Here is a 22,253-nt window from a genome sequence, read left to right on the forward strand (position 1 = left end):
CCGGTGGTGACGGTGATGAGGGAAAAACTCCCTGAGATGATACGAGGAAGAAACCTCGAGAGGAACCGGACTCGGAAGGGAACCCGTCCTCATCTGGGGAACGACGGAGAGTGTGAGAGTAAAGGAAAGTTCGTTATGGTTTAATATGAAGTCTGTGTGTTGAACTAGTCCACTGTTCACTAAAGGAGACCTTTGCCTTATGAATCCCATTTTTTCCCCCCACTTATACATGTGAATTAATTTTACTTTCTGCACGAGCACTATGTCACAAACTGTATGTCTTTTTAAGTCCTGCTTTGGAAAATGGGCGGAATTTACTGTATAAATCCAAATATATACAGTAAGTCCAATGAAAATTCGACCTAAATTAAACCTGCAAAATGTTTTTTTTTTTTTTTTCTTTTAAAAAGTAGAGTATTTCACATTTTTATTTCATTGTGCAAACAAATGATAGTAAAGCAAATATACTAATAAAAATGCAAAATGTATGTTTACGTCACTTTCGGTTACATTTTAAGTAACGATATATTACACAGCGACTTGGTGTTATCCCAGTGGTTACATTTTCATCTCCTGTAAGGATGGAATCAATGTGATAACATAATCGCATTAAAATATAGCATTTAACGATTAGAAACACCAAAATATGATAGCGTATCTGCTTTATAATTCATTTTACATACTATACATTACAGAGCTGCGATACAGACGCCGTCTTTACTCAGGCTGGTAGTAAACAGGTCTGGTCATGTGACCAATTACATAAAAAACTTCCTGCATTAAAAAAAAATAGCACATAAAATTACATCAAGCGTAATTTCCAATCCTTTTAAAGCGTTATAAAAAAAATTCTAAAGAAAAATTCCTTCACAGCAGTGATCAGTGGGATTTACTGAGTTAACTGCTTTTTAATTCAACACGATTATAAACATTAGTTATTAATTATGATCGAGCTCAAAATTTCTCTAAAACTCTGTGCTATCGTTCCAGTGTGTACGCTACAGAGAACGGATTTGTATTAAAGGTGTAAAAGTGTCAAATCCATGAAGATTCAGAGCCGAGCTCCGGCAAAGACAGGAGAAACAAATATTTGAAAGAGAGATTACTGCACAGAGGAAGATGTGGAGACGTGAAAACAAACAGAGACGTGTCTCGGGGAGAGGAAGGAGAGAGAGAGATAGAGAGAAAGAGAGAGAGAGTGAGGGAGTGAGAGAGACAAAGAGGGAGAGACAGAACAAGACAGAGAGCAGCGAGGCGATGGAGGGAGATGGCGCTCAGCAGGTGGAAATGTTAAGCCGAACAAACTGAATAATGAGATAAAGGACATGATACATACACAGAGCTGAGAGGAAGACAAGATGGATGGTATGGTCTCTAAGACAGAAGTGTTAATAACGGTGCAGAAGTTTTACATAAATCATTGTCCCAGTTACAGTGAGAAAAAATAGAGAGTGTTTATTTAGAGTGTTGATAAAGTGTGTTACAGTGTAATATAGTGTGATATAGTGTGTTACAGTGTGATATAGTGTGATATAGTGTGTTACAGTGTGATATAGTGTGATATAGTGTATTACAGTGTGTTACAGAGTGATAGTGTATTACAGTGTGTTACAGTGTGATATAGTGTGATATAGTGTGTTACAGGGTGTTACAGGGTGTTACAGTGTGATACAGTGTGTTACAGTGTGATATAGTGTAATATAGTGTGATATAGTGTGTTACAGTGTGATATAGTGTGATATAGTGTGTTACAGGGTGTTACAGGGTGTTACAGTGTGATACAGTGTGTTACAGGGTGTTACAGAGTGATAGTGTGTTACAGTGTGTTACAGTGTGATATAGTGTGTTACAGTGTGTTACAGTGTGTTACAGTGTGATATAGTGTGTTACAGTGTGTTACAGTGTGTTACAGTGTGATATAGTGTGTTACAGGGTGTTACAGGGTGATAGTGTGTTACAGTGTGTTATAGTGTGTTACAGTGTGTTACAGGGTGTTACAGTGTGATATAGTGTATTACAGTGTGTTACAGAGTGATAGTGTGTTACAGTGTGCTACAGTGTTTTACAGTGTATTACAGTGTGTTACAGTATGATATAGTGTATTACAGGGTGTTACAGTGTGATATAGTGTATTACAGTGTGTTACAGAGTGATAGTGTGTTACAGTGTGCTACAGTGTGTTACAGTGTATTACAGTGTGTTACAGAGTGATAGTGTGTTACAGTGTGCTACAGTGTGTTACAGTGTATTACAGTGTGTTACAGTGTGATATAGTGTGTTACAGTGTGTTACAGTGTATTACAGGGTGTTACAGTGTGATATAGTGTATTACAGTGTGTTACAGAGTGATAGTGTGTTACAGTGTGCTACAGTGTGTTACAGTGTATTACAGTGTGTTACAGTGTGATATAGTGTATTACAGGGTGTTACAGTGTGATATAGTGTGTTACAGTGTGTTACAGAGTGATATAGTGTATTACAGTGTGATATAGTGTATTACAGTGTGTTACAGAGTGATATAGTGTGTTACAGTGTGTTACAGTGTGATATAGTGTATTGCACTGTGTTACAGTGTGATAGTGTATTACAGTGTGTTACAGTGTATTACAGGATGTTACAGTGTGATATAGTGTATTACAGTGTGTTATAATGTGTTACAGTGTGATATAGTGTGTTATAATGCGTTATAGTGTGATATAGTGTGATATAGTGTGTTATAATGTGTTATAGTGTGATATAGTGTGTTATAATGTGTTACAGTGTGATATAGTGTGATATAGTGTGTTATAATGTGTTACAGTGTGATATAGTGTGATATAGTGTGTTATAATGTGTTACAGTGTGATACAGTGTGATATAGTGTGATATAATGTGTTATAATGTGTTACAGTGTGATATAGTGTGTTATAATGTGTTACAGTGTGTTACAGTGTGATATAATGTGTTATAGTGTGTTACAGTGTGATATAGTGTGTTATAATGTGTTACAGTGTGTTACAGTGTGATATAGTGTGTTATAATGTGTTACAGTGTGATATAGTGTGATATAGTGTGTTATAATGTGTTACAGTGTGATATAGTGTATTATAATGCGTTATAGTGTGATATAGTGTGATATAGTGTGTTATAATGTGTTACAGTGTGATATAGTGTGATATAATGTGTTATAGTGTGATATAGTGTGTTATAATGCGTTATAGTGTGATATAGTGTGATATAGTGTGTTATAATGTGTTATAGTGTGATATAGTGTGATATAATGTGTTATAATGTGTTACAGTGTGATATAGTGTGTTATAATGTGTTACAGTGTGTTACAGTGTGATATAATGTGTTATAATGTGTTACAGTGTGATATAGTGTGTTATAATGAGTTATAATGTGTTACCAGGGGTTACAGAGTGTTACAGAGTGTTACAGTGTGTTAGCAGGTGTTACAGGGTGTTACTTTGTGTTACCAGGTGTTTTCAAGTGTTATGTACTAACATTATTATCAAACTGAAGTCCTAGCAGGCAGAGAGAAAAACGTGTTGCAGTGTCATGTCAGTTTATGAGACTACTTTTTTTTCAGTAACCCTGAAAACAGCAAGGCAAAATATTGGTGTGAGCATTACTGAAAAATAATCATCTCCTCCATTATTTTTCTAAGCAAAGAAATGATGTCAGATCTTTTCCCACCTTTAGTGTGATATCTAACATAATTCAAGGGAAAAACAAACAGAAATATTTCAGGGGTTTAAAAAACGTCTACCGACGAGTTGAAGGCCGCTATCAAAGCAACCTGGGCTTCAGGAAAACCTCAGCAGTGCCACAGGCCGATCGCCTCCATGCCACACCACACTGATGCAGTAATTCCCGCACAAGGATTAAAACCTTGACCGAGTACTGAGTGCGTAAATTAACATACTTTTCACAAGGTCGACATCTCTGTGTTATAAATTCTTCATTCGAATATTTTGAGATGCTTTACTTTGGATTCCTATGAGCTGTAAGCTGTAAACATCAAGATTGAAAACAAATGAAAAAAAAAGGCTTGAAATATTTCACTTCATGTGTAATGAATCTAGAACATATGAAAGTTCCACTTTTTGAATTAAATTGCGGAAAAAAAATGTACCTTTCCATGATATTCAGATTGTTTGAAATGCACCTGTACAATAGCTTTTAGAATTATCCCCAAAAAGTTCTACCTTGGTCTCAGCAGGCCAGAACACATTTTGCCACAAGGTTTGGGGTGATTTAGGCTTGGATGTTTTTTTTTTTTTTCCCCCAGTGGAAGGGCTTCCGTCTAGCCACCCAACTCCATAGCCCAGACGTGAGGAATATGAGATTGTTGTCACATGCAGAGAGTAATCAGTACGTGTCAGATATTTCTGCAGCTTCTTTAATGCTGCTGTTGGTCTCTTGACAGCCTCCCTGGTAAGTTTTCTTCTTGTCCCTTATTCAATTTTGGAGGGACGTCCTGTTCTTGGTATTGTCACCGTGGTGCCCCATTTTCTCCACTTGTTGATGATGCTCTTCACAGTGTTCTATGTTACATCTAATGTTTTGGAAATTCTTTCTTAATCCTGTCCTGTGCGATACCTTTCAACAATGAGATCTTGTACATGCTTTGCAAGCTCTTTGGCGAATCATGGCTTCAGCAGTCAGATAAAACCAAGATGTCCAGAAAATCCTACAGGAAAATCTGATCTTTATTTGGGGTTAATCAGAATCACTTCACTGATGAAAGGTGCATGATGATTGCTTTTGAGTTTAAATGTGATTGGTTCAGTCACCTGCTCCATTATAATATGGTGCGCACACTTACAGTACGCAACTAGATTGTTCTAAGCTTTTTTCTTGTTCAATTTCCCCCTAAAACATTTCTGTTTATTTTGAGGATTCCTCCTTTGTTAGTACTGTTCTTCCTCTTCTTCGTATTATTCTCCGCATTTCCCTAAAGTGCCCAATAACTCAAGATCTGAAGAGTACAACGTTTTGAAATTTGGTACATTGATACTACAGGCCACGGGTAACTCCCACAACACAAATGGCCCACATGAGCCCACAGGTGGAGCTACAGGACACACCTAAATTCTACATGATTTTCCACTTATCCCATAAGTCCAAAATGTCTGAAAATTGGTATACATGCCTTATTTCTCATGGGGAGGAAAAAAGTTAATTGGGACCCATAAAGTCTGCTATGATATATTTTCCAGTACATCCAAAACTTCAAAAATCTCCTCATGAGCCGTAGGTCTGATTTGCTTGAACTGTGGTGCATATGTGTGGGATACACGTCTTTCTATAGCGTGATAAAAAAAATAACGAATCGAATAAAAATTGGCCAAACTATTTACATATCAGCGAATTGAGAACTGTTGCACATATTTCTTGTGTCCATAAATCAATGGAACATTAATCTATGGACTTGATCTGTGCCTCACATAAAGAGGACACTACGGTGTGTTACCGTGTGCGATGGCAACCTCATATCTCCATAAACAATGACATTAAAAGGAATATTATCTTTGACGATATGTTATATTGTGTTTAACAATATCTTTATCGTCCACTAGATGGAGCTGTTTGTCTCGGATCGAGCGAAAGTACGCTTCATTCGGATTAATGTTATAGCAAATTAATGTTACGGATAGCAGCAGGAATAAATTCATAATAATGTTAAAGTAGCGTTGTATCAGCATGAAATCATTCTCCAAAATTCTCACTGAATCCTGATTTTTCTTTTTTCGTGGAAAAGCTATAACAAAGAACTTCTAATCTACCATTGATCCGAACACGTTGAAATGCTGCATCTGTAGGATACATTTCTCCACCGTGTCAAATTTGAAATGCTCTGCAATATCGCGGAGGAATCCGCCATTTTGTCAGTTTCTATATCCCATTAAAGGTGGAAAAAGTTCTGATACGATAAATCTTGGTCTAATTTTTTTTGCTTCACAAAAGCCTGTAAATTTAACAGGGGTGTGTAGACTTTTTATATCCGCTGTAGATGTAGGTGTAAATAACCGCTAACGGAAACACACTCGCATCTTTCACATCCTGAATCCTTACAGCTTCATGGAATCGGGCGAATTTTCTCTGCGTTTGGTCCGAGACCGGTGCTTTAGCTGAAAAAAAGCAGAAATGCCTAGTTTTCTGTCTGTATCGCCATAGCAACAGGCCAAAAACTGCGAATGGGAACTACTCTTAAACTGCTAACATTTTTACATGATTTCGGAAGTCAATCTACAGTCTCTTATTCCCATACTCGCTCTTTTTCCACTTCTCAGGACATCTTTCGCTTCTAAAAAGAGAAACGGCGAGACAGGTAGCGAGACGGGGAGACACATCTGTCTCAAAGCGGCACTGTGTGATTCATGAATGTCCGACGATGGCGGGAATCGGCCTGACACATGCCTCTTCGCTCTAATGCGTGCTAATTAAAGCCCTGAATTCAGTGCTGATGTGAGTGTGAACCATCACTCACTCTCGCTCCCTCTGTCAGCTCCAGATGTGACGACGGCTCCTCTCCTGTCACGCCGAGATGACGTGACTCCAAAAGTTTCGAGATCTTCCACCGCGGACGAGCTGTTACTATAGAAACAGTAAGATATCAGAACGAGCGCATTAATATGAACCTGTGGTTTTGTGTACCGTTTGGAACTACCGTCAGGGATGCTGTTAGAGAAAATTCATCAACACCTTCTCTTCCGACCAATCAGAATCCAGAACTCAACAGCGCATTCCGCCGCATGCAAAAAAAATAAATATTTACCCCCGTTTTATTTAAATAAAACGACTCCTCTCATATTTCATTCTGCGCTGCATTCTTTTATAATTAATCCACCCTAAATTAACTAATAAAAATTATTAGACCCGTGTTTTTTGTTTTTTTATTATTATTATTATTATTATTATTATTTGTTGTTGTTTTTTTTTTTCTCATAAGCAGATGCACTTACTTAATTCGGATAAAACGTGCGTTCAGTTTCCGTGTGAATTTCATCCGATTGCTAGTGCAGTGGTTAATGAGAGCCATGAATTTATTCTTTCGGCGCACACGCTCATGCAAACGCAGTCCTGTCCTCATCACTGATGCCGAACACGTTCTTCCTCCAGCCAGCAGGGAATTTATTCCTTATCTCTTTTTAAACCATCGTGCATCACCATGCTGGGGTATCGGAGAGGTGATTAAATTACAGCGTACAGCACATTTCTGAAAATAAATCTGTCATTTAAAACAGCGCTGTTGAATTCTGGATTCTGATTGGCCGGAAGGTGTCGATTCATTCTCTGACAGTTAGTGCCGTTGAAAATCACAGGTATATCAATGCGCTCGTTCTAATACGTTATCGTTTCTATAGTAACAGCCCGTTCAAAGCTTTTCTGTAAGGAGACGTGTATTTGACTTCCATGGAAGGAGTCTCCGGTGTCAGAGATAAGGTGTATATAAGGAGCTAGCTCGTTTCATGTAGCTACAAATGGATAACAATGATGACGCGTAAAAATCGTAATCATTAGCAAACACATAAAACACCGACGTACTTCATACATCAACTCATACGCTATCTGTAATAAGCCGGCTATACAGTTTCTTTGGGCCAAAAGTTTGTGCACCCCATACTGTTCTAGGAATATTAACACTTATGACACGAAGGCCATTACAGAAAACAGCAGTGAACTTTACGTGAACGTGAAAGTGTTACGTGAATGTTATTACTACTCGTTTATTTTATTTTTTTCATCTTTCCAGAAGTCCAGGATATGAGAAAGATGGAATATATCTCCCTATAGAACGATGTGTTTTAAAGCCTGAGACAAAATGTCGGCACTTTCCTCAGTTCCCCTGCAGAAATGGCCTGTCGCGGCTAATTTACAAACCCATCAGTCCTCTTCACATTCTCCAACACGGAGGGCAAACATGGCTTCCCTACAGGAAGGGAGAAGAGAGTGATACCTCCTTCTTTTTTCTTTCTCACCCTGGTCCATTAACGGACACTAGGCACTCTCCTGAGTTGATCACCTTTGAACTTTCTGCATCAGACTAGCTGATATGTAACATAAAGAAGGTCTCTCAAGTCATTTTTTTGTGTAATTACCTCATTCCATATGTTAAAAATAGCAGCATATTTGGCAGTAATTGGTTTAAAAATCACAGCCAGTGCAATGGAAGGTGTTGTTTTTTTTTTTTGTTTTTTTTTCACCTGACATGTGAATTGTCTTTATTCCGAGAGGACAGAGATAGACCGGGCTGTTTTATGGAATTATTAGATTATGGATTTTTTTTCTCGCAGCCCTCGCAGCTCAGACATAAAACGCTACACTCAGAGGCATTAGTGACACCGAGACCAAGACCAGCCTCAAAGCATTTTATACTTCTTTTTTCTTTTTTTTCTTTTTTTTAAAGACGTCTCAGTTTAAAAGTCTGTATATCCACAGATCCATGCGATGTAGTTACCTTAATGAGGTAAAAATAATAATAGCCTCATTTATACAGCATCCTCAAAACAATAAATCTGCAGCTTGACTTGTGGAGGCAATGATACTGAAATCGTATACACCTGCAGGCCTGACTGTCACATAGTCTAGGTCTACAAATCTAAATCACTGCTCACTAAACTTCTTCCTGGAGATCACCTACACCTGCTCCAGATAGTCATGCATCGAACACCTGCTGGAAGGTAGATCTCCAGATACAGCTGAGGAGTAATCACATTTCCGACCTTTGGAACACCATGACACGGCAGCTATCATCATGCTTGGACTGCCACTATTGGCGACCGGTCACCGACCTTAAAAACTCAGTGGCCAATCATGATGCTCAAAATGCCATGAAACTGCAGACAATTCTGACACTTGAAACGAAATGGCATGAGAGCCAGTCAGCAGCCTTGAAATGCCACTGCACATGGGGTCCAATCACAGCATCAACACAGCAGCAAATCAGGACGGCTTGAAGGCCACAGGTCTGCGACCAACCAGGATGTTTGGAATGAGATAAATAAGGGACCAATCAGGATGCTTGGAATACCAAGACATAGTATCTTATTAGTATTCTTGTATTGGCATGAAAGAGCGACCAATCAGGATTCTTGCATTGCCATAAAACCGCGACCAATCAGGATGCTTGGAATGCTACAACACAGTGGCCAATTAGGACACTTGGAATGCCATGAAACAGCGACCAATCTGGATTCTTGTATTGCCATAAAACAGCAGCCCATCAGGAGGTTTGGAATGCTACAATACAGTGGCCAATCAGGATGCTTGGAATGCCACATCACAGTGGCCAATCAGGATGCTTGGAATGCCACAACACAGATGCCAATCCCAAAGACTTCTTAAACCAATACTAACCTTTCACTTGTTTTTATCTACATTACTAGCGTGTAATAATGAAATAAATAGTGTTTCATTAAATATGTAAATGTTTTTCCCCATATCATTATCAAGCATGTGTGTGTGTGTGTGTGTGTGTGTGTGTGTGTGTGTGTGTGTGTGTGTGTGTGTGCTGTACACTCTACTTCCTCTGGGCTGTAAGTAGGCTAATGGAGTAAGAGAGGAGGCAGGGGGGGTTGTTATAGGGAGGACAGTGTGGCTGGGACACACACACACACACACACAGACACACACACACACACTCAGTGATGGAGATTATTTTTATTTAATTCTGGAATACATTTTTTAGAGCACAGCATTAGGTATTTATAGTAATATTAATGTTTATGAAATGAAATCCTCACAAAGATAGTAAACCTAACCTGTGTGTGTGTGTGTGTGTGTGTGTGTGTGTGTGTGTGTGCGTGTGTGTGTGTGTACTCACAGATATTAGCCGTGCCTTTAGGAATGGGCAGGTAGCTCCCGGCGCTCCAGGCTCGGCCCTGGTAGTTCCTCTTGCAGCGTCCGCAGTCGGGCCCCGTGGTGTTGTGCTCACACTCACAGCTCAGCTTCTCCTTATCAAACACACAGCTGTTCGCATGCAGGTTACACTTACACCTACAGAGAGAGAGAGAGAGAGAGAGAGAGAGAGAGAAGAAGAAGAAACAGAATGTACAGTCAATTTCAGAAGTATCATTCATTCAAACCCTTTCAGTAAATAAAATAAATTTTAGTTTACTGGATTTCAGTTTACTGGATCTATTTTGGTCTTGAAGCACTTCCTGTTTCTCAGGAGTAAAACTATCGGTGAGGTTTGCCCACATTATATCTTCCAAATTCCAACAGGGAATACTTTAAAAAGAAGATTTTCAGCCCTTTGTCTCTTTCTTCATCCATTTTCGACCATTTTGACCGAACAAGACATTTTCAGTTCATCCCTGTTAAATCCAGCTTACTGACGTTAACTATATCGACGAGTCTAATGCTAGCTACGTCGGTCTAAGCTACACTGATAGATTTCACATTCATAAACTCAATACATTCTCCATTTACTGTCATAAAAAGCGACAACCAATGTGCACCAATGTGAGACAGGAGGAAGGGGGCGGGGCTTAGAGTTAATATCAGTGTTTAAAACATCTACACAACTGTCAATCATTCTAGATTCACATGTCGCTTGGTCCCGTCTGACTTTTTTTTTTTTTAATTAGAAGAAACAAAAAGAACGATGCTCTTTTGGTGTGTTTCTGAGTGATAACTAGAGCTCGACCGATACGGGAGTTTACCCACACCGATAAACGATTGATCAACCGATAGATTTGAATATTGATACTGAATGAAAACAGAACACTCAGAGTAAAATACTGCTGAACTTTATTACGGAAATAAACAGTACTGACCGTACCGGGAAAATGTACGGTACTTAAAATGCTAGTTTTAAAATGCTAGTTTTTATTTCGCCTCTAGAGGCCGCTCTCGTACCGTATAACGACAGCGGACCGTCCTCAGCCGCTCGGCAAGGGACGCGACCGGGAAACACTATCGGTGTGGATTTTTACAGATAACTGCTAGTTCCAGTAACCGGTTATCGGTGTCGATTAATCACTCAATTAATCGATCAATCGGTCGAGCTCTAGTGATAACTCATAGCAGCGTACTCTGATGTTAAAATTCCGAGCTCATACGCAGGTTAGCAGGTCTGCTACTTTTAAAATGTTCGTTATCCATCACCATGAGGCTGAGCGTTCAAGATGAGACGTGATAATGACGTCGAAAGTAATTTTCTCCTTGCACACCTGCATTTACATTTTAGAGTTTAAAACACACCTGTTTACTACCATTCTTTCCATCCTCCGACTTTAAACACAACCTCATCTCTAAAGTGTGTGAGGGGAGCGTCGGGCATTGATTTGGATATCCTGCGTATTTCAGCTCGCAGGCATAAAAAGCAGAAGCGAAACCCGATGCGAGTGAGAGCAGCGATTTCTCTTCGGGTCGTTGATGGCTCACTGAGGTTCGCCGAGGCCTGTGGGGATTTTAAAACCCCGCACCAAGCATTTATCTCCTATCAGCCTTCTCAAACCACCCTGCTTTAAACCCCCACCTCTCTCTCTCTCTCTCTCTCTCTCCCTCTCTCTCTCTCTCTCTCTCTCTCTCGCTCCATGTAAAAATGCCAGCATTGTTTTTTTCCAGCTGAGGAGGTCCAGAGGTCTCTCTACACATTACACATTTATCAGGTTACAAACTGTGCAGTCTTGATATGATTAATAAGATTAAAGGAATTTAACAAAAAAAAAAAAAACACAACAACATTAATGCATAATGAAGTCATAGAAATGCAGGACAGAGTGCCTCTGTCGTATGAGGATTCATCGGCAGGCTTCAAACGTTTTAATGCGATTGTCAGATCGGCGCTCGCTTAGTTTTGATTTATACCGATGTTCTCGCGCTCAAGGTCGCGCTACAATTATGGACGAAAGTATGAATGCTTGAAAAGGAGAGCTGAAAATTCGCAATGAGGATTTCAAAGTCGCACTTTGAAATAAAGGACAGAACGAGGAAACCCAAAGCTGCTCAGGAAACTTGTTCACCTTTCGGTTCCTTAAGAAGAAAAAAAAGTCGCCATTCCATATACATTATATTTAAGCAGTAAGAGGATGAACTATTTCTACAGTTGCTTAATAATTAACTCGACACACTCTTTATTGCGATATACTGTATGTATAGGTGTACTTTTTTCCAGATGTCCCATATTTATGGTGACCCATGCAACACAGACAAAAACACAACACTGTTACATAATGAGAAGGTTGAGTCCGTCTACTCTGTACGACTGTTGCAGCCAGAAATGCTTGATTTTTCTACGGTGCCACGCCCTTACAAAAGGATTTCAATTGAAAATGTATTCATTCGGGCGCCGGGTAGAATTAGGTCTACCCCAAACATGAGAATTTAAACCAGGATAACTCGAAAGCCACCGGTTACGCAAAAATATCATGTCAAGTCATGGAACTCACAAATTCACAAATGAATGCACACAACAGGGATTCAGGACAGTAAACAAATCCTCACGGCCTCTGATGCAGTTCATGCGTTACGCGGACTCGTACCGATCAATAGTCCGTGGTTTCAAAAGTCTGTTCTTCGATAAAATATCAATGTAACCGACGACCAAAGTTATCCCACTGATTAACACGCGTGAACAGATCGTCGCGTTCAGAAGTCGTCATGTACACAAAAGGAGAAGGAAAACAAGCGACAAAAGAAAAGCGCTCGCTCCGAGCGTGACTCGAATGCGCATTCGAGGTGAGTAAATGAGAACGTTTGTGTGTCTGGGTGTGATTGTACGCGTGTGTTCGTCACTGATAGGAACGTAAAAAAGGCCACAGAGGAAGCTTTTTGGGGAGCTTGAAGTGAAACTATGTTGGAATGAGTGCCTGAAGTAAGACTTTAGGAACAGGAAACGCGCCACAGTACAGCTGGTGTCTTGTCGGAAGGCTCCAAAAACGCGGCGGATAATCCCTCTTTGGTTCGTTCACTCAGTTGACTGTTCCAACCCGAAACAGCGTGCGTTTGGCTCCACGCAGGTAAACTTGACTGACTCAGCTTGCTCGTAACGTTCACCTCCATGGAAATCCTTAATAACAGGCGTGAGATTTAGACGTGGATGAAGAGAAACGTGAGCCGTGACTGTCGCCTCAACTGCTGCATTTTGTTCCCAGCCTCCCCCTCTTTTTACTTCTCTTCTGTTTCTGTTCTGTCCTCCTTCTCTACCTTCGGCATCATCCTTTGTCTTTCTCCTAACAGGTCAGCTTCATTTCATTCATGTGATAGTAATCCCCCCCCCCCCGGAGAAAACAACCCCCAGGTTGTGAGAGAGTCATATGGGTTAAAATCCCTGAAACTCAGTATCTTCATCTGAGGACTCTTGAAAGATTTCCTGGAGTCTTTGTTTTCCATGTAACTCCAAGTCATTGGCAGTGGGATAGCATGGTTTCAGGTTACAGACATGAGTGGTTCTGACATCTTCGCCGGTGGAGTCCAATGCTATTTGGTAGTTCAGAGGTTCCCTCTGCTTTATTACCCGATGCAGTCCTTTCCACTCAGGGGCTAATTTGGCACCGAGACTTTGTCGAGCACTGGATTGTGGAAAATTCCTCAACCAGACGTGATCTTTTTCCCTGAAGATGACTTCTCGTCTGTTATTATTATAGTTCCTGACTTGAGCTGTGTGGTTTAACACATCGTAAGATGGATCAGAAGATAAAAGGCTGTTTTCCTGAAGCTGATGCAGTTTGTCCCCTGGACCTGGAAGCTTTTGGCCCAGTTGTAGTTCTGCAGGAGACAGTCCAATACTTTCTTGGATGGCCGAGTTAACAGCAAAACGGAACTCGGGTACGTATTGGTCCCATTTTTTGTGGTTTTCCTCCACATAAGAAGCAATCATATATTTAATGGTGCGGTTTACTCTCCCCGTCATGTTCGTCTGTGGGTGGTACGCTGTCGGTAATTTTCATAAAGTGTTCCATTTTGAACACAATTCCCTGAAAATTGATAAGACAAATTGGGTTCCTCGATCGCATAAGATGAAGTCCGGCACACCCGAACGGGTAAAAATTTCTCTGCGGAGAATCATAGCAATGATTTGTGCGCTTGCTTTACGCATTTGGAACATTTAAACCCAACAACAGAAATAGTCTACACAGACTAAAAGGTATTCAAGGCGGTGTGGGCGGCTGCTTGGCGATGGTCCCATGACGTTCACTCCTAACATGTCAGTAGGACGTGTAGTTGTGCCTGTAGGTTTCCGATTGTCGTTCTTGTGTGTTTGGCACTTTATGCAACATTTGACAGGAGCCAGAAGACAACATTCTGTAGACGTTTGTAGGTTTTAAAGATACCTCCGTGTCCACTCAAAGGATTTGAATGGTAATGTTGAAGAATTGTCAGAATGAGGTTTTTGGGTAAGTACACTCTGTATTGAACTTGTCCTTTTGACAGTTGAGTCTTCCACAATCTCATATTGTTCTGGGGTAACTGGATTGCTTTCTGCTATTGCTCTGAAGATCTTTTCAACTTCAGGGTCCTTATGTTGTTCTTCCCATGAGTCTACAGCAGTGGCGTCAATCTCGTTCGTCTGTTGCATGCAGGTGAGTTGGACATTCTGGAAAGGGCATCTGGTGCTGCATTTAGTTTGCCTTTTCTGCATTCTATGACAAAGTATACTTTTTGTAATTTCAGGGCAAATCGAATGAGACTGCTTGTAGTTTTATTAGAGCACATTACCCACTGAAGCGCAGAGTGATCAGTTACTACCGTGAACATTCTCTGCTCCAGATAATGTTGCCATTTCTCAAGTGCCCAGACAACTACCAGACACTCTTTCTCTGTGACTGAGTCATTGGTTTCTGCCAGGTTTAGGCTTCTGCTGGCATAAGCTATGACTTCTTCCATCCCTTGTTCTTTTCATTGGGTTAACACAGGTCCTGTGTATACTGTGACGGGATGCTGCAAATTTGGATGATCAAGGATGGGGGATGAAGCCAAACATGTCTTGAGCTGCTCAAATGCCTGTTGACATTGTTCTGAGCAACGAAATGTTTTCCCCTTCTTTTTCAGAGCATTAATGGGTTCTGTAATTTGTGAAAAGTTAAGTATAAATCGGTGATACCATCCAGGTAGTCCAAGAAACCGCTGTGCCCCTTTGAGGTTGGTGGGTACTGGATACGACCGAATGGCCTCTACTTCGCTTGGGTCTGCCATAATACCTTGAGTGGTTACTACATGGCCCAAGACTGAAATTTCTTGGAGGCAGAATTGACTTTTCCTTAAGTTGATGGTCAATTCCGCTTCTTGTAACCAGTGGAAGACAGTCTGGAGATCTTGTAGATGCTAAGTTAGGTCTGATGAATAGATGACTATATAATCAATGTAGACAAAACACAGTTCTCACAATTCTCCTAATATTGTCTCCATTAACCTTTGGAAGGTTGTGGTTAAACCCAAAAGGCATAGCGTTAAATTGAAAACGTCCTGAAGGAATGCTGGAGGCACTTTTTTGTTTACTTGAAGGGTCCATGGCCACTTGCCAATAACCGTTGTTGAGGTCTACTGTGGAGAAAATAGCAGCCCCTGCAAGGGATTCAAGGATATCGGCAATGCTCAGCAAGGTGTACGCATCACTTTGTGTTATGGCATTTAACTTCCTGTAATCTTTGCAGTATCTCATGCTGCCATCTTTCTTGCGGACTAGAACGACTAGAGAGACCCAGCCCGAGCACGATGGTTCCACAATTCCTGTCTTAAGCATCTCTTCCAGTTGTTATTTACCAGAGCTTGCTTGACAGGGGACATGAGGTAAGGTCTCTGTTTAATAGGTACTTGCGGGTTTATGTAGATGCAACGTTGCAGAACATCGGCACGTCCAAGTTGAAGTGTGCATACTTGCATGCACATCTCCAAGATTTCGTGTTCAGGTAACTTCTTTACATTTACATTACATTTATTCATTTAGCAGACGCTTTTATCTAAAGATACTTACAAATGAGGAAATACAAGCAAAGCGATATATCAAGCAGAGAACAATGCAAGTAGTGTTACCGTACAAGATCTTTAATTGAGTTCTAGAAAAGCAAAGTGCACAGAGTAGAGGTGTAAGTGCCAGAGTACTTTATAATTTATTTTATTTAAAGGATAATGTGGGGTTGGCGTTTTAGGGGTTAGTTAAGTTCATGGAAGACGTGGGCCTTTAGCTGCTTTTTGAAGATAGAGACAGATTCTGCGTCCGGATTGAGGTCGGAAGTTCATTCCACCACTGAGGGACTGTTAGTGTGAAGGTTCTGGAAAGGGATCTTGAGCCACGCTGAGTGGGAACTACTAAACGTCGGTCGTTAATCGATCGCAGATCGCGTGAGGGAACGTAAGCCTTCAGGAGAGAGTTGAGGTAGGAGGGTGTTGTTCCAGACAAGGTCTTGTACGTGAGCATCAAGGCTTTGAATTTGATACGGGCGGCTACAGGAAGGCCTGTTCAGTGAGGTAGGGTCTAATGTTCTTGATGTTGTACAGGATGAACCTACAGGACCGTGCAGTTGTTGAAATGTGGTCTGTAAGGGTCAAGCTGTCTCCAAAAGTCACCCCAAGGTTCCTGGCTGTCCTGGTTGGTTTAAGTGTGGTTGAGCCGAGCTGTGCAGTGAGGTTGTGGTTGATTGAGGGGCAGGCAGGGATGACAAGAAGCTCAGTTTTGAATCGTCATAACTTCATAACTTCTTGGTGGTTGTTTTCGTTTTAGGTATGGTTTTTGCGGTTACAGCATTATTGGTTGGTTGGCTTCCATGTTTATGGGATTGAAATATCCTTTTGTTCTCAGGTGGGTGCTGTGGATTCTCAGCAGTGGATGAATAATGCAGAGTTGCATGTTATCCGGGTGCCTGATATCCTTTGCATCTCCAGCACTGTACAGAAGATGATTTGTCAGCAGTTCTGTTTGGAGGCCTTTGTGACACATCTGGAAATGATGCTCGACTCACACAAGTTCCATACTTCAATTTTTGCTCGTAGTCTTTCTCCAGTCCATGACCCAACTTTACGAGTTCTTCCACTGTTTTGACACGACTACGTAACTGACTAGCCAAGTGATGTTTTGTTTTTGAGAATCATTTTGACCAGCTCTCTTTCTGCTAAGGTTGCTTTCCAACGTTTGCAAAGGCCTCTATGTGAAAGCAAAACCTCGAATTGTCTCTTTTTCTCCTCGTGTTCGGTGACGGACTCGTTCCGCAAACTCATCTTCATAATCTCCTGACAGAAAAGCAGAAAGAAAAGCTGTTTCAAACTCATCCCAAGTGGTTATCTCTCCCCGAAGTCTTTGATGCAACTTGCAGGGTCTTTTTTTTCTTTTTACGGAAAACTACTCGAGTGTTTAGCACACCCTTTCCCAGTGGTGTTTGTCGGTAAATGAGACCTTTTCGCTGTAGTCGTGTTCGACAAACATGAATCGAAGAAGGCTTCAGCTGAATGCACGTTGTGATGACGTCACATGACGTGTCTTGGCTCAAATCTGTGGAAAATGGAGTTTGTTTGGTTTTGCAATGATTTCTGCGATCGCAAAATTGCGTAATCCTGGAGGGACTGGTTGCGGTTCACAATAAGACAGGACTACGCACTTCCCGTAGATGGGTTTATCTGCAGATCGCCATCACGGGTCGTTAAATGGCGCCACAGCTTTCCTGGCTTCAAACTTCCATTTGCTGGCAAATAAGGCACATTGGCCAGGCATCTTGACTAGTGTTGGGATAATTAACAAATCACTGCCATCGTCTCGTGTGTTTCCTCTCGCTCGCTCGCTGTTTGTAGAGCTGCTCCCTCGCAGTATTTTCTCATTTTCTAGGAAAAGAAACTCACCTCAATGCTACAACAAGTTTAGCGCTTAACAGTTTCCCCAGACATGAACCCGTTTGGATTAAAGTAGATCTGAGAGAAACGTATTACGTATCTGAAAACCCACTTAAAATTGAGGTCATGTGCAGGGACATTGTCATCTGCAGTATCTGAAGAAGCCTGTTAAAAATGATTTCCTTATTTGTTCTCTGCAACCCAATTTGTTTTTTGCCTCAGGGGTCGCCCCGGGGTCTGACAAGCTGTGCTGTACAGGATAGTGCACTGGTGTGATGTCATTTTAGTGGACCTCTATAGTTAGCATGAACCAAAGAAGCAAAGAAAATGTTAGCGTTTCTATATAAATACACTCTTACGAAACAAAAACATAGACTCTAGACCCCTAAAGAGGTTTCGTCATGCTAGGAAAAACCCTTTAAGGTTCTGTCTAGGACCCAACAAAACAGGTTTTCGGTATCCGACAAAGAATGAAGTAAAACCACTGGCAAATGTGTGGGATTATGTGTGGGAATGAGTGTGTGAACCAGGATAAAACACTTACACACTTAACTTAATACTTATTGAATACACTGCAGCTACGACATATAGTCAGAGAGAGAGACAGAGAGAGAGACAGATAGACAGACAGAGAGATAGACATCTGGCCATGTCGATCGGTTAATGTCTAGCTTCCGGCTCTAAGATACTTAGCGTGAGCTTGCCAATTAAATAAAACGTGATACACATCCAGAATGCATGACGGTAATTAAAAGCCATTACAGAGAGAGATATATAGATAGAGAGACAGACAGATAGAGAGACAGACACATGCATGTGCAGGTATGCCCGACTCCTGGACGACAGACAGACACACACACACACCGGTGTACGTGCAGTGCATAAACGGCAGTCCATTATTCTCCACACGGCCTCATTTACATCTCATTATCCACAGGGCCTTGTCCTCTTCACTGTCTGTGCTGCACCTCATGCACCCTACACACACACACACACACACACACCACTTCCTGATTCGAACAGACGCCCGTCGCACCACGTAACTGTAATAACCTTGAGGAATGTCGGTAAACACACACACACACATCGTGAGTGCCAAGTTAACAAAGCGACATCGAAATCCCCCACAATGCTACAAGAACCCTCAGACACACACGTTACAGTTACACAAAGCAATTAAAGCATGTAAACACTCACGCCCTCATCCTTTAGCCTTGGGTTTTTATTGCCCTTATTTGGTCATCACTTCCTGTCCATATTAACTCTCAGAAGTGCTGTTGATTCATTTCGAGTGCTCTTCGGCTATGACCTGTGTAGCAGTTTGACAATGCTAACCCTGTTTGCCTGTTTCCAGAGCTGACACACACACACACACACACACACACACACACACACACACACACACAATGGGAGTGTGTTCACACTGAGGCGTAGCAAACTATCAACGCAGATAATTAGAGGAGTAAAGTGTGAGATATGTTTTACACTCGCATGCTGTAAGAAAAAGTTGGCGGAGCCATCAGAGGGCGGAGCCATCAGAGGGCGGAGCCATCAGAGGGCGGAGCATTCGATTATCGTTCGGAACGAGAAGTGTAGTCATGCGACACACAATTTACTTCATTACTATTTTTAGACATATCAGTTTGCTTGTAAACTTTACATGTCAGTTATACCAACAAAGTTTTGGCACCATTACACCGCCCTTTCATCATCCTCGGGCAGTCCATTACCAAATATATCGCTCGTATGTTATTTCAAGTGGAGGGATGGGTACCTGATCTATACTGGCACTAATAGGAACTAATGGTACTCAGGTGTGGGGAGAGCAGTACTGTGAAGAATGTAAATAACGACCAATCACAGTCCAGAATTCAGCAGCACTGTAATCAGAGACATGTTTAAAGTGGCCAGCGTTTGCAAACTGATTCGAGTCTAGTGAATATTCCTACTAAAAACATTCGTTTCTATTTTTATTTTTACAAAACTGGATAGTGATGATTTTATTTAGTGTTCACAGTGTGTTATTCTCAGTGTGTGTGTGTGTGTGTGTGTGTGTGTTACTCATAATGCAATTCTCACATTACCCGTAAGTACCCATAATAGGAATAGATTTGGGGATTTATTTCTAACTGAACAGCACATCACCGCTGAAAAGACGAGAAAACAGATATGAAATCTATCAAATCTGAAGTAGTGCACGCTACAGAGACTTATCCCCACTCGTACGTCTCGCCCTCGTGTTTTCGCCCAGCGTTCCTCCCTCCTTCAGAGCGCGCGTCTATTACGAATGCGCATTTTGTTTGTCTCTTGTTTCAATGAGACACATGGCCTTGGGCAGTACCGAGAATCTCCTTCAGAGGTTGCAGGATGAATTCACAGAAATTACCCACGAGGCCATGTGCTCCGGTCGCTCAGACGCCTTAATGCGGTGACAATGGAGATCAATGCCGCTCAGCTTGAGGAGAAAAAGTTTAAAATCCTCCTTGAAAGACAAGAGAGTTATCGGTCTTGTGTAGACAGTGGCGCTGTGCTTGGAGACCGAGTCCTCCTTCATCGTGGCCTTGAGAGCGTGTGTACGGCATCTGCGTTGATAGATTTATTCAGGACGGACCGACGGGAGGCTCGCCGATCATTAAAGAGATCTGAAGATGGACCGAAGAATGGAACCACCCGATTGGCTGTCTAAGGCATTTGAAGGAAAATGCTTTTTTTTCTAGCATTATATGAATAGATTTGAGTCTGTCTGTCTGTCTGTCTGTCTGTCTGTCTGTCTGTCTGCTCTTCTATTTCTCATCTTTCTGCAGATGTTTAGTGTGTAGTAGCGTTACCCAAGTAAACTTTACCCATCTCTCTCAGCTCATCTCTACTCTCAGCTCATTTCTCTATCAGCTCGTCGTTCAGCTCGTCTCTCTCGGTGTGTCTCTCTAAGCTCATCTGTCTCTCAGCTTGTCTCTCTCTCAGCTTGTCTCATTTTAAGTTCATCTCTCTCTCAGCTCATCTCTCTCTCAGCTTGTCTCTCTCTCAGCTTGTCTCATTTAAAGTTCATCTCTCTCTAAGCTTGTCTCTCTCCGTTCATCTCTCTCTCAGCTTGTCTCTCTCAGCTCATCGCTCTCTCAGCTTGTCTCTCTCTCAGCTCATCTCTCTCTTAGCTTGTCTCTCTCAGCTCATCTCTCTCAGCTCATCTCTCTCAGCTTGTCTCTCTCTCAGCTTGTCTCTCTCTCTCAGCTTGTCTCTCAGCTTGTCTCTCTCAGCTCATCTCTCTCTCAGCTCATCTCTCTCTCAGCTTGTCTCTCTCTCAGCTCATCGCTCTCTCAGCTTGTCTCTCTCAGCTCATCTCTCTCTCAGCTTGTCTCTCTCTCAGCTCATCTCTCTCAGCTCATCTCTCTCTAAGCTTGTCTCATTTTTAGTTCATCTCTCTCTCAGCTTGTCTCTCTCTCAGCTCATCTCTCTCTCAGATTGTCTCTCTCAGCTCATCTCTCTCAGCTCATCTCTCTCAGCTTGTCTCTCTCTCTCAGCTTGTCTCTCTCTCTCAGCTTGTCTCTCTCAGCTCATCTCTCTCTCAGCTCGTCTCGCTCTCAGCTTGTCTCTCTCTCTCAACTTGTCTCTCTCTCAGCTTACCTCTCTCTGCTCATCTCTTTCAACTTGTCTCTCTCAGCTCATTTCTCTGAACTCACCTCTCCCTCAGTTCATCTCTTAGCATCTCTCTCTATCTCTATGCATGTCTCTCTCTCTCTCTCTCTCTCTCTCACACACACTTTTTTTCTCAGCTAATCTTTTACCTCATCTCTGTCTCAGCTTAGTTAAATGATAGTTAAATTGAGATTGAGCAGTGCTGAATAAACACACACACACACACACACACACACACACACACACACACACACACACACACACACACACAGGCTTGCTGATCTAACCAGACCGTGGTGTAGAGAGAGAGCAGCTCGGCCCTCAGCGCACGTTAACACACTCGGGCAATTAAATGCAATGAAAGCGTGCAGGTGTTGTTGTAACACAGCAGAGCGGCTCACTGAATAAATGTTTTGCACGAGTCAGCATATCAAAAAAATTCCTCATCTCACAAATGAGAGGGAGGTAATGGAGGGGAAAAACATGCGCTCTCACACACACACACACACACACACACACACACCCAGTATCCGCTGTTGACATTACACAGCAGCAAACTGAAGCCGAACCACAACCGTAGTGAGGGTTAACAAAGCCCTGTGTTCGCCTACGGTTTACAACGGAGTAAAAAAACAGCACAGCCTACATACTCAGCTGCCAGTTTATTAGGTACACCAGTTCCATCTTATATGAAGTGTCTGTAATACCTGTGTAGTTAACCGCAACCATCATGCTACAGATGCATCACAGCAGCACGTGTGAATCAACTGGAGAAAGCCATCGACTGATTTTTAATTCGATTTTAGCGCTTTTAACAATAAACATAATCACAAAGCACAAAGCTTTCCAGAAATCTGGATGTGCTTATA

The 22,253-nt window shown here is 41.6% G+C and overlaps 1 protein-coding gene across 3 annotated transcripts in view; it reads right to left on the minus strand.

Annotated features, from left to right (window-relative positions):
* The window catches only part of ntng1a (netrin g1a), a 176,617-nt gene that overhangs the window by 50,292 nt on the left and 104,072 nt on the right, over positions 1-22,253 (minus strand). For all 3 annotated transcript variants that reach the window (XM_017482253.3, XM_017482220.3, XM_017482238.3), the window contains exon 4: positions 9,812-9,984. In XM_017482253.3, coding sequence (XP_017337742.1) covers positions 9,812-9,984 — 173 coding nt within the window. The remainder of the gene's footprint in view (positions 1-9,811; positions 9,985-22,253) is intronic.

This window comes from Ictalurus punctatus, chromosome 1 (assembly GCF_001660625.3).
Source record: "Ictalurus punctatus breed USDA103 chromosome 1, Coco_2.0, whole genome shotgun sequence".
Taxonomy (NCBI): Eukaryota; Metazoa; Chordata; class Actinopteri; order Siluriformes; family Ictaluridae; genus Ictalurus; species Ictalurus punctatus.